The 13,720-nt window shown below is 46.9% G+C and overlaps 1 protein-coding gene across 2 annotated transcripts in view; it reads right to left on the bottom strand.

Moving 5' to 3' along the window:
- CDON (cell adhesion associated, oncogene regulated) overlaps nt 1-13,720 on the bottom strand; it is a 61,022-nt gene that overhangs the window by 25,820 nt on the left and 21,482 nt on the right. For both annotated transcript variants that reach the window (XM_072918259.1, XM_032752718.3), the window contains exons 3-9: nt 11,735-12,007; nt 10,083-10,229; nt 9,649-9,792; nt 8,632-8,919; nt 7,536-7,805; nt 6,277-6,615; nt 1,563-1,852 (exon numbers count right to left, since the gene is read on the bottom strand). In XM_072918259.1, coding sequence (XP_072774360.1) covers nt 1,563-1,852; nt 6,277-6,615; nt 7,536-7,805; nt 8,632-8,919; nt 9,649-9,792; nt 10,083-10,229; nt 11,735-12,007 — 1,751 coding nt within the window. The remainder of the gene's footprint in view (nt 1-1,562; nt 1,853-6,276; nt 6,616-7,535; nt 7,806-8,631; nt 8,920-9,648; nt 9,793-10,082; nt 10,230-11,734; nt 12,008-13,720) is intronic.

The raw sequence follows: 13,720 nt of genomic DNA, 5'->3' as shown, positions 1-13,720 counted from the left end.
CTCGAATGAGCTGTGCTAAGATCATCTCAACCTTCCTGGATTGAGAAACCCTCCTTGGTCATGGTGAGTTCCCAGCTTGCTTTGGGGTCCCATGTAGATATTTTGTAACCCACTGGATTTTTCTCCTTTGTATCACCCCTGCTTTTCCCCATAAAAACCCCAATTTCTGCCCTGGGATGGAGGTGTCGTCCCTGGCCTCCTTCTCAGGGCACTGGAATAAAGGCTAGCTCTGTGGAACTGCTACACGGCGCTCCTGTCTCTTTGTCCCTGCAGCCTGGGGACACCTCACAAGGCAGCGCTGAAATCACTGCTCAGAGCTGAGCTGCCTGTCCCTTCCTGATGCTGAAATCACTGCTCAGAGCTGAGCTGCCTGTCCCTTGTTCATGCTGAAATCAGTGCTCAGAGCTGAGCTGCCTGTCCCAGGCTGATGCTGAAATCACTGCTCAGAGCTGAGCTGCCTGTCCCTGGCTGATGCTGAAATCACTGCTCAGAGCTGAGCTGCCTGGCTCTTTCTGATGCTGAAATCAGTGCTCAGAGCTGAGCTGCCTGTCCCTTCCTGATGCTGAAATCAGTGCTCAGAGCTGAGCTACCTGCCCTTGTTCATGCTGAAATCAGTGCTCAGAGCTGAGCTACCTGCCCTTGTTCATGCTGAAATCCCTGCTCAGAGCTGAGCTGCCTGCTCCTTGCTGATGCTGAAATCACTGCTCAGAGCTGAGCTGCCTGTTCCTGGCTGATGCTGAAATCCCTGCTCAGAGCTGAGCTGCCTGCCCCTTGTTCATGCTGAAATCAGTGCTCAGAGCTGAGCTGCCTGCTCCTGGCTGATGCTGAAATCACTGCTCAGAGCTGAGCTGCCTGTCCCTGGCTGATGCTGAAATCAGTGCTCAGAGCTGAGCTGCCTGTCCCTGGTTGATGCTGAAATCAGTGCTCAGAGCTGAGCTGCCTGCCCTTGTTCATACTGAAATCAGTGCTCAGAGCTGAGCTGCCTGTCCTTGTTCATGCTGAACTCAGTGCTCAGAGCTGAGCTGCCTGCCCCTTGTTCATGCTGAAATCAGTGCTCAGAGCTGAGCTGCCTGCCCCTTATTCATGCTGAAATCACTGCTCAGAGCTGAGCTGCCTGCCCCTTGTTCATGCTGAAATCAGTGCTCAGAGCTGAGCTGCCTGGTTCTTTCTGATGCTGAAATCACTGCTCAGAGCTGAGCTGCCTGTCCCTGGCTGATGCTGAAATCAGTGCTCAGAGCTGAGCTGCCCGCCCCTTGTTCATGCTGAAATCAGTGCTCAGAGCTGAGCTGCCTGTCCCTGGCTAATGCTGAAATCAATGCTCAGAGCTGAGCTGCCTGCCCCTTGTTCATACTGAAATCAGTGCTCAGAGCTGAGCTGTCTGCTCCTTGCTGAGGTTACCAGCTGAAGGACTACCTGAACCCCTAGAAAGTTTCTCCTCTGGGACCTCTCTCTGGGCAGGCTGAGCCACCAGCCCCGAGCGCCCACCAGAGCCCAGCAGCACTGCTGGCTCCTGTGACACCCCCAGACGCGCGGGGTGTTCTGTGCAGGGCTGGGGACGGTACCTTGCGGTATTTGACAAAGTAGGCGTTGATGGGCAGGCCCCCGGCGCGGCCCGGCCGCCACACCAGGCTGTACGTGTCCGGCTTGGGCGTCTGCGGGGGGCTCAGGATGATGGGGGCCTCGGGCGGGGCGGCGCTCGACGCTTTTTCCATCGCAGCCGCGTCCAGAGGAGAATTTGTTGGAGGCGAGCTTGAAAATGCCGTTTCTGCACCAAAATCGCTGCCGCTCTCGTCGCTCTGGGCAAGCTCCAGAGGAGCTGTTTCTCCTGCTCTCGTGCCAGTTGTTGAAGGGACTGCAAAGGGAGGGTCTGGTTACATCCCCACGATGACGTACATTCACCCTGTGCCGAGGGGACACTAAATCATCTCAGAGTGACATTTCCAAACAAGCCCTGCTGCAAAACGCCAGGTCCAGAGGTGCCCACACAGATCCGAGCCTGGTGCCAAGCTGCGGCCTGGGTGTTTTTTCAGGGCACAGCAGTGGGGTTCAGTTTGTTTTATTTGGTTTGGGTTTTTTTTCACAGTAGCAAAGGGAGAAAACCTGAAACTCAAGGTCTACAGGCACAGTTTGACCGTATCACCACTAAATTAAGTCATGGCAATGCATGTTAAAAGAAATAAATAAGTATATAGCTAAATTTGTGAGACAAACCGAGTAATTTGTATGTCGTTGTACAAGGAACTTTTCATGGCCTGCACTGGCATGCACACAAGAGGACATTCTCCTACTCCAGTTTCTGAGGTTTTAGCTGCAATTTAGAAAAGCTTTGAAAGCTGCGCAACTCAACTACTTCATTTGAAAATTTATGCTGAGAATAAACTCAGTTTACAGGAAGATCTATATGCAATTTAATACCAACACATTTCTAGAAATCCTTCTCCAGCCTCCTCCAACCTATTTACTTTCGCTGGTATGAAAAAGGAATCTATATAGTATCAGTACTCTAAAAGACACCACAAGACAAAAAAAAGCCCTATTCAGCTGATGCAAGGCTCATCAGAATTTCATGCAGGAAAAGGGTGGCAGGTTGGACATCTGAGATTATCCAGGACAAGAAAACATCAGTACTTAAAGCAAGAAGGTTTGGGAAGCAGCACAGCTCCTCACGGCTGCACACAGCAGCAGTGGGACAGCCAGATGTTCGGAGCCCTGTCCGTCCTTTCAGATTTGTGTAGGTTTATGTTACGTGCCGGGGTCTGGAAGGGGAAGGGAATGAAGGGAACTTGGTTTACAAAACAAACAAATTCCTTGGTAATGTAAAGCCTAGGCAGTGTTAGCCTGGCTGACTCAGATTCCTTCAAACCTCCATTAAAATACCAGCAGCAAGTGTGGCTGCTATTTTTGGCCACTTTTTAAAAAGCTGGGAAGGAAAGTTCTCTTTTCAAATTGAAGACATGCTCTCGGCAAGCATTCCTTGTTTGTTTCTTCTCATTTATTTAGCAATGCCACAAAATTCAGAGACAGGAAGAAGGCAACAACGTGGGGAGGATGTCCCCAAAGCCCAGATGGTCTTAAAACGCCAGACACTCCCAGAACAATCCCTGAGCTAAAGGGTATCTCTGCTGTCAGAGGAGCAGCGGGAGGGGCGTGATATTGGAACCAAATGGGAGGAGGTGGAAGGCCCTCAGCAGCGTGGTGGACCCCGAGGATGTGGGTGGGCACGGTTTGGTTTGGCGCCTGCTGGCACTGGGGACACGGACTCTTGGAGTGGAGGATGAGTTGTGGTTTCAGCTGGTGACAGCAGACCCACAGCCAGCGCTGTGTTTATTGCTGCAGGAGGGGAGTCGTCAACAACCGCTGGGTTGTTGTATTTTTGCTTTGGAAAACAACCCCTGGGCAACAATTCCCATTGAGAATTCAGATCAAAGCTCTTTTTTGCAAAGTTTCTGGTATAATTACTACCCATATAACCCAGCGCATTAGCCTTCTCTCTGCTGCTGTGTTATTATGCAACTTTTTTTGGCTGCTGCTCTCAGTGCCATCCCCTTCCCTTTAGCCATGGAGATTTTTCTCCCTCAGCTCACCTCTCCCTCAATCCCACCAGAACACCTGAGTCAGGTCAAAGGCTGCATGCACCCAAAATCCCGACACCATCAGCAACTGGAGAAGGACTGAGTGACCAAAATTTGGGCATTAAAAGAATGTATTCATAGAATCTTAGAATGATTTGATTTGGAAGGGACTTTAAGGGCCATTCAGTTCCACCCCACTGCCATGGGCAGTGATACTTTCCACTATCCCAGGTTGCTCCAAGCCCAACTTGGCTTTGGATACTCCCAGGAATAGGGCAGCCACAGCTTCTCTGTGGCCTCACCACCCTCACAAGGAGGAGTTTCTTCCTAATATCCCATCCATCCCTGACCCCTGGCAGTGTGAAGCCATTCCCCCCTTGTCCTGTCACTCCAGGCCCTTGTACGAAAATCCTCTCCAGCTCTCTTAGGCATGGAAGGGGGTCTAGGATCTCCCCAGATCCTTCTCTTTTCCAGGATGAACCATCCCAACTCTCCCAGCCTGGCTCCAACTCATACATTCCACAATATCCAGAGCTCTACTGCCTGCTGTTGTTTCAACTTCAGCTGCCTCATTTCGAAGGGGAAGGGCACTCACGTTTTCAGCCTCTCCTCCTGCAGAAACCTTCCCCCACCTGCTGTGTTTTACAGCACCTTTGCTTGTTCCCCTGCTCCCCTCCTGACCAGGGTACAGCCCCAGGCAAAGCCAGCAGCTCCAGGTTTTAATTTATATCTGCTGTGCTAACAGGTCACATTCCCAGGCACTTCTTCCCTGCTCCTTTAACAGCCAGAGGATCCTCCCTGCTTTCCAAGCTCTCCAAATATCTCAGCACAGGCTGGGGAAGCCCTCTGAAAACCTGAACACAGCATTAGGACTTCTCAGAGCTTCTCTAAGGTTTCTGTAGGAGCAACTTCAGCCTGTTTGCCCCTGAAACACCCACCTGTGTTTTTCACTCCCTCTCCTGCTACTCAGGCTGCCTGCAGTGTATTTTTCTCCTTTATTTCCATTAGATGAAGTTATTTTGGAGATTTAACCTTGTGTTCAGTAGCTCTGGGAAGCTCCTGCCATGCAGACCAACCCTACAACTATCTAAAAAAGACCCAAAAAAGGGAGAGCTGTGAGTACAGGATCCTGAGGCATCATTTTACATTTTGGTGGTTTCTCACTATGATGGCAGCTGAAGTTGTCCTGCCCGCTGTAAGACCATGCAATGAATCACAGCCTGGAACAGATCCAGCAGAAGGGAAAAAAAAAAAAAAGATATATTTTTCAGCCAAATGGGCTTTCTTACTGTGTGCTGGGACAAGGCAAATTACGGGACTGGGTACTCGGGCTGAGAGGTGTTTAAGCTGATCCCTCTACCAAAGAAATGGAATCCCAGCTGAAGTCATTCAGGTGCTTCGGAAGTGTTACCTGGCAGGAATTCTTCATTAAACAGCTGAGTGCCTGAGCATGTCTTTGGCATGGCTGGGAACTGTTCTAAACCCCTAACAGCTCCCAGAAAGTCCTCAGAGACATTTATATCAAAACCAAATGCCTTAACCACCCTCTGCACCATAATCAGCAGCCAGTACAACGTATTAGAAACCGATAAAAGTTAATAAACAAAGCATTAAAATTGAACTCACTGCCATAAAATTCTGAGGCAAAGCACTGGGATTTTTCTCTTTAACACAAGCTGAATTCTGGGATGATATTTAGTTTCGTTTTTCCACTCAGCAAGGTCCAAAAATAACTGATTTATAAAACTACATGATGGGATCACTTTCTTGAGGTTTCTTCTTTCTTTTTTTCCCCTAAGTGAACCTTTAAGCATCTTTTCATGTTATTTACAGGAGTTTTAAACTCTAACCAAAGAACCTTAAATATGGGGCCACATATTAAATCCCACTGACCTGAAATCTCCCTGGCATTCAGCTAAATTAACTGAGGCAAGGTGCTGAAAGAGCTGAGAAACTTAAGTAACTTCATGTAACTAAAAATCTGTATCTCAGCTCTTGTGAAGGGAACTTAGGGGAGCTCAAACCTGTTATTAATGTCACATAATATTCCAACGTGAGGAAAGGCTCTTTCCCATCTTGCTTTAATGTTAGTACTGTCTTTTCCTAGTAGCAATTTCAATAAATAAATAAAAAAATACCACCCTTGTGGGAAATGGATTTGTAGAAAATTCTCAAAACCTGACAGAAGGCTCACATAGTATGTATTTGTATGTAAACATTGGGACAAGAAATGTTGACTTAGAAATGCTATGGAATAGGACAGATATTGTTCAGAGAGAAATGGAAATAGAAACAAGTTTTAAAGGATGGTTTTGTAAAAGTATTACTAGATACTTTGGAGAAATAGGGCTATGAAAGATGCATTGTATTAGGACCTAACGAGGAGTAATTTTAGATAATCGACTTTAAGGCATGAAAGGCATTTCGTCCTCTCAGTTGCCCCATCTCTGAGTCAGAAAAGGGCTTAGTCCAACACATCCTCAGATAGTTTGTTTCACATGGAAGATGCTAAGTCCATGCAATGCACACAGAATTCCTCCTTTACCTAAGGCAGGATGGAGGAACTGCTCCATGAAGACAACCAAGACTCCTCTCCTTCCTTTCCCTGAGACTCCACCCCACCCACCTGCCACGCATTTCTTGTTTTGAGGCATTTCTCAGCTAAATGAGGGAGCCAAGAGGGCAGTTTGGGGCTTCAACTTACCGACAGTAAGGAAGGCTGTGGACAGGGCAGAGCCGTGCTGGTTGCTGGCCTCGCAGCGGAACTGCCCCGCGCGCTCCGCGGTCACGTTCCGCAGGCGCAGCGAGCCCCAGCCCACCCGGGGCACCGAGGGGCAGAGGGGCTCTGGCCCTGCTGGGGGAGGGCTCTGTGCTGTGGGGGGAAGCCCCGGGGTGGGGTGGCTGACCACGAGGCCTCTGCTGTCGTACCAGCGGATCAGAGGAGCGGGCAGGCCGGTGGCATTGCAGGACAGGGTCACATCCCCACCAGCCACCACGGTGGTGTTGGCTGGGGAAGAGATGATGATGGGGACAGAGTCTTTGCCTGGGGGGAAAAGCAACCAAAGAATGAATTCAGCTAAGGGATATGACACTTAATGCCAGAACAAGTCAATACGATTTATAAAATCACATGTGGTTCCTTCTAACCATTTGAAAAATTATTTCTTCTCTACACATCTCTAGACCTCCCTTCCAGTCTGAAGACATCAGCACAGACTCCACCTTAGAGAAGGCTGATAAAAACCTATATTCAAACTGCACTTTAAATTCTCTAAATGTCAAAGACTTGACTGTCAGTGTGGAACACAGTGTAGGCAAGACTGGCTTAGTCCACTCCACACATGCACAGGCCACGAAATCTCTGCTCAGCCAGGCTCTGCACAGCTCACACCAACCATAACTGGTCCAGAGAAGGTTCAAAGCTTCAGCTACACACAACAGGGAGAGAATGGGGACAGCAGCAGTCTTGCCAGCATCCTTGTGCCAGCAGAAATCAACTTCCCTGGGTATTAGACGGTATCTTAGATAGAAAAGAGATCAAAAAGACTACTGGTACCTGATCCTGCCAATCTGATAGAGGGGAAGTGTGCATTAACCCCAAACCTGGGGATTGTTGAGTAAACTTGATTATGGAGCAGGAACTACTCAGCAGCCAATACTACTAGGAGTACCAGCTCATCCAGCACAACAGGATCCTGATTCTATTTAAGAATAAATCGCATCAAAACCAATCATAAGCTGATTTGATTGCAGCTGATAATCCAGGTTTTAAGCATCAAGTAGCCACACTACCCCAGAAATCCCTGCACCTCTTAAAATCCAGCTGAAAGCACCTTCTTTGTAAGATTAGTGGTCAGAAACAAATTAATACATAATCTAGGGGGGAAAAAAAAATACCACAAAGCATAAAGCTTGAAGTATAAATGCTTAATGTGAGTTCTTGAGGGCTGCAAGTGCTCCTACCTGGCTGGACACGGAGTCTCCCCGTGGACTGCACAAACCCAATTCCATTGTTCCCCACACACTGGTACAAGCCAGAGTCCTCCAGGGTGACCCCGCAGATCCGCAGGTGGTTTCCCGTGGGGAAATGCCGTGGGGAGGGGCGGAGAGGAGCCGCGTTGTGGAGCCAGGTGAGGGTGGGAGCAGGGCTGCCGCCAACCTCGCACCAGAAATGGACGCTCGCTCCCGCGGCCACGGTTTCGTCCTGCAGTCCCCTGGAGAGTGAGGCAGGTTCTGGAAAAGGGAAATGATTCTACATAAATGACTTAGTCTAAGTCCTGAAAAAACTGCTGTGAAACATTACACAGGCTTATCACAGCCAAAGGCTGAGCAAGCACTCCAAGCTGCACAGCCCGAAGCTGGTTTTCCCACGCATCGGCTTATTTGAATGGTTTCTCCATTTTATTTCAACAGCCACATGTTTGCATTAATCTTGTAAATAAAAGACTTCTATTTTCAAAACAATTAATTAGTGACATCCCCCAAAAAAGAGGTGTGCTGTGTGTCAACACCCTGTTTTCTGAGTAACTCCAACATACACATTTCAAAACCCAGACAAAATCTGTCAATGCAGAAAAACTCAAATACCACGAAAATCTGCTACAATGGAAAGGGGAGGTGAGGAACAACTAGCAGCCAAACAAAAGAGGCCAAATATATGATTATGTTTCTTTTGCTTTTGTTTATGTTCTCAATATCACCTTCCCTCACCACTTTTTGTTCACATACAACCTCTCAAAAGAAGCAAATCTGGTCTCTGGCACATTACTGACACTGGAACTCTGCAGGAAAACAAATGGATCAGTTCTTCCCTTGGAGTTTGTTATCCTTCACTGTTTCATTATTTCAGACTGCAAATGGTTTGAAGAGATAAATAATTACAGATTTTAACTTGGGAGAAATAATGGGATGTGGTCATTATAAACAGATCTGTATTCTTTATTTTAATATGCTTAAGGTTGAGAAAGAATGCAAGGTTGTTTGGAAGCAGGTGCCAAAACTAGCAGGTATGTGAAGGGTATGTTTGTTGCCTGGATGTGCAAATGTCTTTAATTCTTACCAAGTACAGTAAGCGAATAGTTAACATATTTCACTGTTCCAGAGTCACTTCCCACCACGCAGGAGTAATTCCCAGCATCCGATGGCTCGAGCCAGTCCGTGACCAGGTGGGAGTGCAGCAGCTTCCACCTGCCCCTCCTCAGCGCATCCCAGCCGTCCTTCAGCCAGCGGATGGGGGCCGGAGCTGACCCACTGACCACACACTCCAGGGTCAGCGTGCTGTGCCGGGGCACTGCCAGGCTCTGGGGAGCCAGCGGGTGAAGGATGTGGGAGCCACCTGAAGAAGGGCCTGGAGGAAAGGAGATGAATCGTGGAATAGAATCACAGAATGGTTTGGGCGTCTGGTCACCTTCCACTAGACCGGGCTGCTCCAAGCCCTGTCCATCCTGGCCTTGAACACTTCCAGAGATGGGACAGCCACAGCTTCTCTTGGCAGAGAGCCTCACAGGGCCTCAGCACCCTCACAGGGACCCAACATCTAATGTAAACCTACTCTCCATCAGTGCCATTCCTCACCCTCACTCCAGGCCCTCTCTCTCCATTTTTCTTGTAGGCTCCCTTCAGGTACTGGAAGGTCACAATTAGGTCACCCCTAAACCTTCTACTTTACAGGCTGGACTATCCCAATTCTCTTAGCTTTTCCTTGCAGGAAAAACCAACCAAGCTTTTAAACCACACCCTCCCATCCCATTCTCTGTCCTCCTCCATGTCTTTCAAACACTGCACTTGGGACAGAGCACAATGTTGTAACACTGCTTCCCAGAAGTCCTGCTCCAAAACAGATCTGGGGACAGAAGTATTAGCAGCATCCCCTTTCCAAAGGTGTCTGCCTGGCATTTGAAAAGCAGTCATGCTGCTCCTCCACAGTGAAGGGAAATAAGAACTGACTGTGCAAAGAATGCAGGAGAGATCTTACATACAATGGTATTGGAGGCACTGATAGGCTCTTGCTAAAAGAAGGATGTTATTTACTCTGTTTGAGCTGTATTAATTCTGGAAAGCTGAACTGAATACTCACGTGTGACTGTGAGCTTCCGTGCAGTGAGTTCTACTCTGAGGTCGTGAGTAACTGGGTTGTATGCTGCACACTTGTAGGATCCTTTGTCTTCTAAAGATACATTCAAAATTTGCAGGTTTCCAGATGGAAGAATTAGGTAGTTGGCTAAGCAAGTGGGGAAGGTGAAAAGAGGATTATATTTAATTTCGTTTCAGAAGATATCTTCCTTTTTTGTAATTTTTAAAAATTAATTTATCAGCTACACCTATTTATTCTAAATATAGGATCAAAAAGAAATCACCATGCAAAGGAGACTCATTTCCAAGGGTAGGTTTAGATAAAGTAATCTGCACAGGAGGTTCTGCAACTTTCCAGAGGAGTTTTTTCCTTTAGGTTCAAAGAAAAAACTCTAGGCAAGCTTTTGTTGGATACTTCTATTGCACAAAACACCTCACCTGTTGATTGTTCCAGCCATTTCCCTCGCACCTGGAAGCGAACCTGTGCTTTGGGGTGACTTTCTGGCACCTTGCACCTGATGAGAGCTGTTCCTCCTTCCTCTGCTGCAACGGCAGCTGTGCCCAAGGCATCAAAGGCAGCTAAACCTGGAGAGAGTTGGGAACAGGGTAAGAGCAGCCACGGCCTGGGAGAGGGGAAGGGCAGTAAGCTCAGTGTTTGTGTTCAGAATACAGCTGGTTTCATGCTGATTATCTTCTCTGGTGCAGCTTTTGGACATTCACATCAAAAGGCCTGGCTATCCTGTAGCCCATAACACCATAAACCCTCCTTGTCCACCCTCCTTACTACAAAAAGCTTTTACCTGGGAACAGTGAGGAGAAAAAAAGAATTCCTACATCCCCTCAACTGCTCCCAGAAAAGCCAGCAGAGACACTGGAAAGGCTGCAGGACTCCTGACACACTCTGAGGGCACTACAGAAGACAATTCACAGTGACAGCAGGAAGCCTGTCCATAAAAACATGGAATTGTCTTTCTGGGATGATAATGAACACAGCAGTGCTGTGAGGCAGGCAGAGAGCTCCCAGTACCTTCCTGTGTGCTGCCAAAACCTCCAAGGGAAGTGTGAAAGCTGCTCTTCTACTCCCTCCATGTTCAAACTTCTTTCAGGCTGTGAAGTTTTCTTATGTTGGCCACCCTTGGAGCTCTCTTGAGAGGGACTGGCCATGGGTCAGTACTTTACCAAAACACTTATAAGAGATTTTCCTCCCAAGGGGATTTTGGACATGCTCCATAGATGAGGTACCCTTCCAGAGAAATCACTCAAACCCTGCTTGACAAAGACCTGATTCAAACAGCCCACAGATCCCAAGCACACAAATCATGCTCATGCAGGAATATTGTACTCCCATTCTCAGCACTGCACTGTCTTTTCCACGTGGAAGACATTGTCCTTCCTTTTCCAAATCCCTTGAGGTCACAGAGTTTATAGATCAAGCATAAAGGCAAAGACTGATCACAAGAACCAGTGCAACTAAGAGAACAGAAGCTGTCCCTAAGAGGTGAGAAGACTGTCCCCACCTGAAGAACATCAACACCGGTTTGCTCAAATCAAATGAAAATCTGCAGCTCCCAGGCAACAATTACCAGAGATTTCTCCTCAACTCCCAAGCATGCTTTTACAATGGCATGGCAGCTCAGCTGCTCTTTCAACATCCTTTGTGAAGGGAAGCATTTTGGAATCTTGTATTTTCAGGCCAATTCATGGAAATGAATATTATTTCATTAAATAACATTTGTGTTTCCTGAAGGAGATCCTTGAGAGCCTTCAACTCAAAATGAGGCTGACACAAACACTAAATCCATCAGGTATGGTTTGGTCTAGCTGAGGCTTTAAAAGTCTCCAAGGATGGGGATCCACAAGCTTTCTGGGGAATCTGTTCCAGGGCTACATCACCTAACAGGTCTCAGATGATGTAATTTAAAAAAAGGCAAGTCGTGTACAATCCATCACATTCTAAGTACCGGCCGAGGAAAAAAAAACACCCCAGAACATTTTGATCTAGGCGTTTTCTAGAAGTCAAAGAAGAACAAACCATACAAGTCAGCTGAGAATCTGCAAGGAGCAAAGAGCAGAAACGCAGATGAACTTACTGCCCATGGACACGGTGGCCGGCCGGCTCAGCACAGCACCCACGCCACTGCTCGCCACGCACTGATAGCGCCCGCACGTCGCCGGGCTCAGGGACACGATTGTCAAAGACCCTGACTGGATTTCCACTTCTCCCACCCTGCTGTTCAGAGGCTCCCCATTAAACAGCCAGGAAATGCGAGCTGTGGAGGGCTCGGCAGAGCAGCGGAGCTGGACGGGCTCACCGGACTTCTGGACAGTAGACGAGGGCTCAGAAATAAAACGGGGGGTTATATCTAAAAGGAAAAATATACAGATATTGAGTTAGAGACCAGGATTTTGCATGGACACAGGTGATAAGGTTAACAATGTGTTGACTGGTAGGAAAGACTCACCATATAAAGGGTCTCTAAACTCTGAATTGCAAGTGATACTCAAGAAAGTGCTGCCCTTCCTTGGCAAAAGGAACACAGGAGAGTCCTGCTCACTCTCAAACACTGGGAAAAAAATCAAGATTCAAACCCCACAAAGGGGGTAACAACAACTAAATGGAGATAGGTCCATTAAGGGGGAAGTACATCCCCAAGTGTGCACAAGGCAGAGGCACCATGCTTGCCAGGGCCAGCAAAAATTGCAATCCCACTGGATTTACCCAGAGGAAAACAGCACCCGTCACCTGAAGAGACGGAGCACAGGAACACGCAGCTGTAGCTGATCTGTCCCATATGAAGCAGGCCCGGACGTGACTTGTAAAATGCTAGAAATGGCAGGAGCCTGCCAGGTATTTACACAGAACCGTCTCCAAGTCTGCAGAACTAATTAAAAATAGCCGGATAAAAAAAAGCTGGACGAACAGCAAAGGCTCTTGCTAATTCCAAATACATGGACTTCATCAGGACAAGGATGATGAATTGGGCATCCATTATCTTTACTGAGTAAAGATGAACAGAAACAGGAAGAGCTGCTAATAAATAAAAGGTTCAATTCCACAGAACTTGGTTATGAGAATCCATTTATTTGCCAGAAGAAAATTCCTGCTTGTTGGAAGAGATTTTTTCCTATCCTGGCCAATGAAACACTGGGAAGTATTTCCATTTGTTTTCTATTGAATTCTCCACTAAAGATTTTGCATGAAGGAAGCAAGTAAAACACAATTAACACCAGTAATACTTAATTGGTTAGTAATATAAATTAGGAGAAAAAACTAAATTAAAAATAAACACATTGGCAGGGAAAAATGACTTCTATTTTTTAAAGGATCTAAGGAATTCCAGATAGTACGGGTCAAGATGATATTAAATGACATCCAAGTCAGAGACAGTTTTCTTATAGGTGGGGCCCTGGGTTCATGCTTTTCTTCTCAAGTCAGTCCATCCCAGCTCTGGTTATGAGTTTCAGATGAGAAACTGCACATTTTTAACTGAACCATAAACTATCTGCATAAACATAAAATAAAACTGGAAATTAAAGTGTGGCTTCACTTAACAAAAAAAGATGAAATCCATAAAAATGGTATCCAAGCATTTCACAGGACTCCAGATGTCCATTTTTAGCTTTTAATTAGAAAACTGTTTTTCCTATTAGTTCAGTTTGAATTTCCAGGGATAAGAAGGAAGAACTGACCTTTCAGTTTGCTTGCCACCAATTGCTATGAAATCATACTGCTACTTTCATCTTCGCCCCTGCCCTCACTTCTGACACCAACACTGCACTTCGCGTAAAAGGCAAAATTGGTAGCAGTGACCCTGCAGCTGGAATTTATCTCCTATGACTGCTTGAAAAATAAAATTTATCCCATTTGCTCATAACGATTGGCTATGAAGTGCTAAAAGTAGTAAAAGCTTCTTTTTTGTGTGGTTACGTTAAGACAAGCTGACTACACAGAGCAGATGTGTCAATTAAAACCATCCCTCCTCTTTTTTTTAACACCAGAGCTGTTCCAACTGCAGCCACGAATCAGCTTTCGGATTTCAAAGGGCTGATTCCTCTCTCCCCCTGAAAATCCAAAC

The sequence above is a fragment of the Taeniopygia guttata genome, chromosome 24 (assembly GCF_048771995.1).
Source record: "Taeniopygia guttata chromosome 24, bTaeGut7.mat, whole genome shotgun sequence".
Classification (NCBI taxonomy): domain Eukaryota; kingdom Metazoa; phylum Chordata; class Aves; order Passeriformes; family Estrildidae; genus Taeniopygia; species Taeniopygia guttata.
The sequence above is the reverse complement of the archived record's forward strand: the minus strand, read 5'-3'. Positions and strand labels throughout refer to the sequence as shown.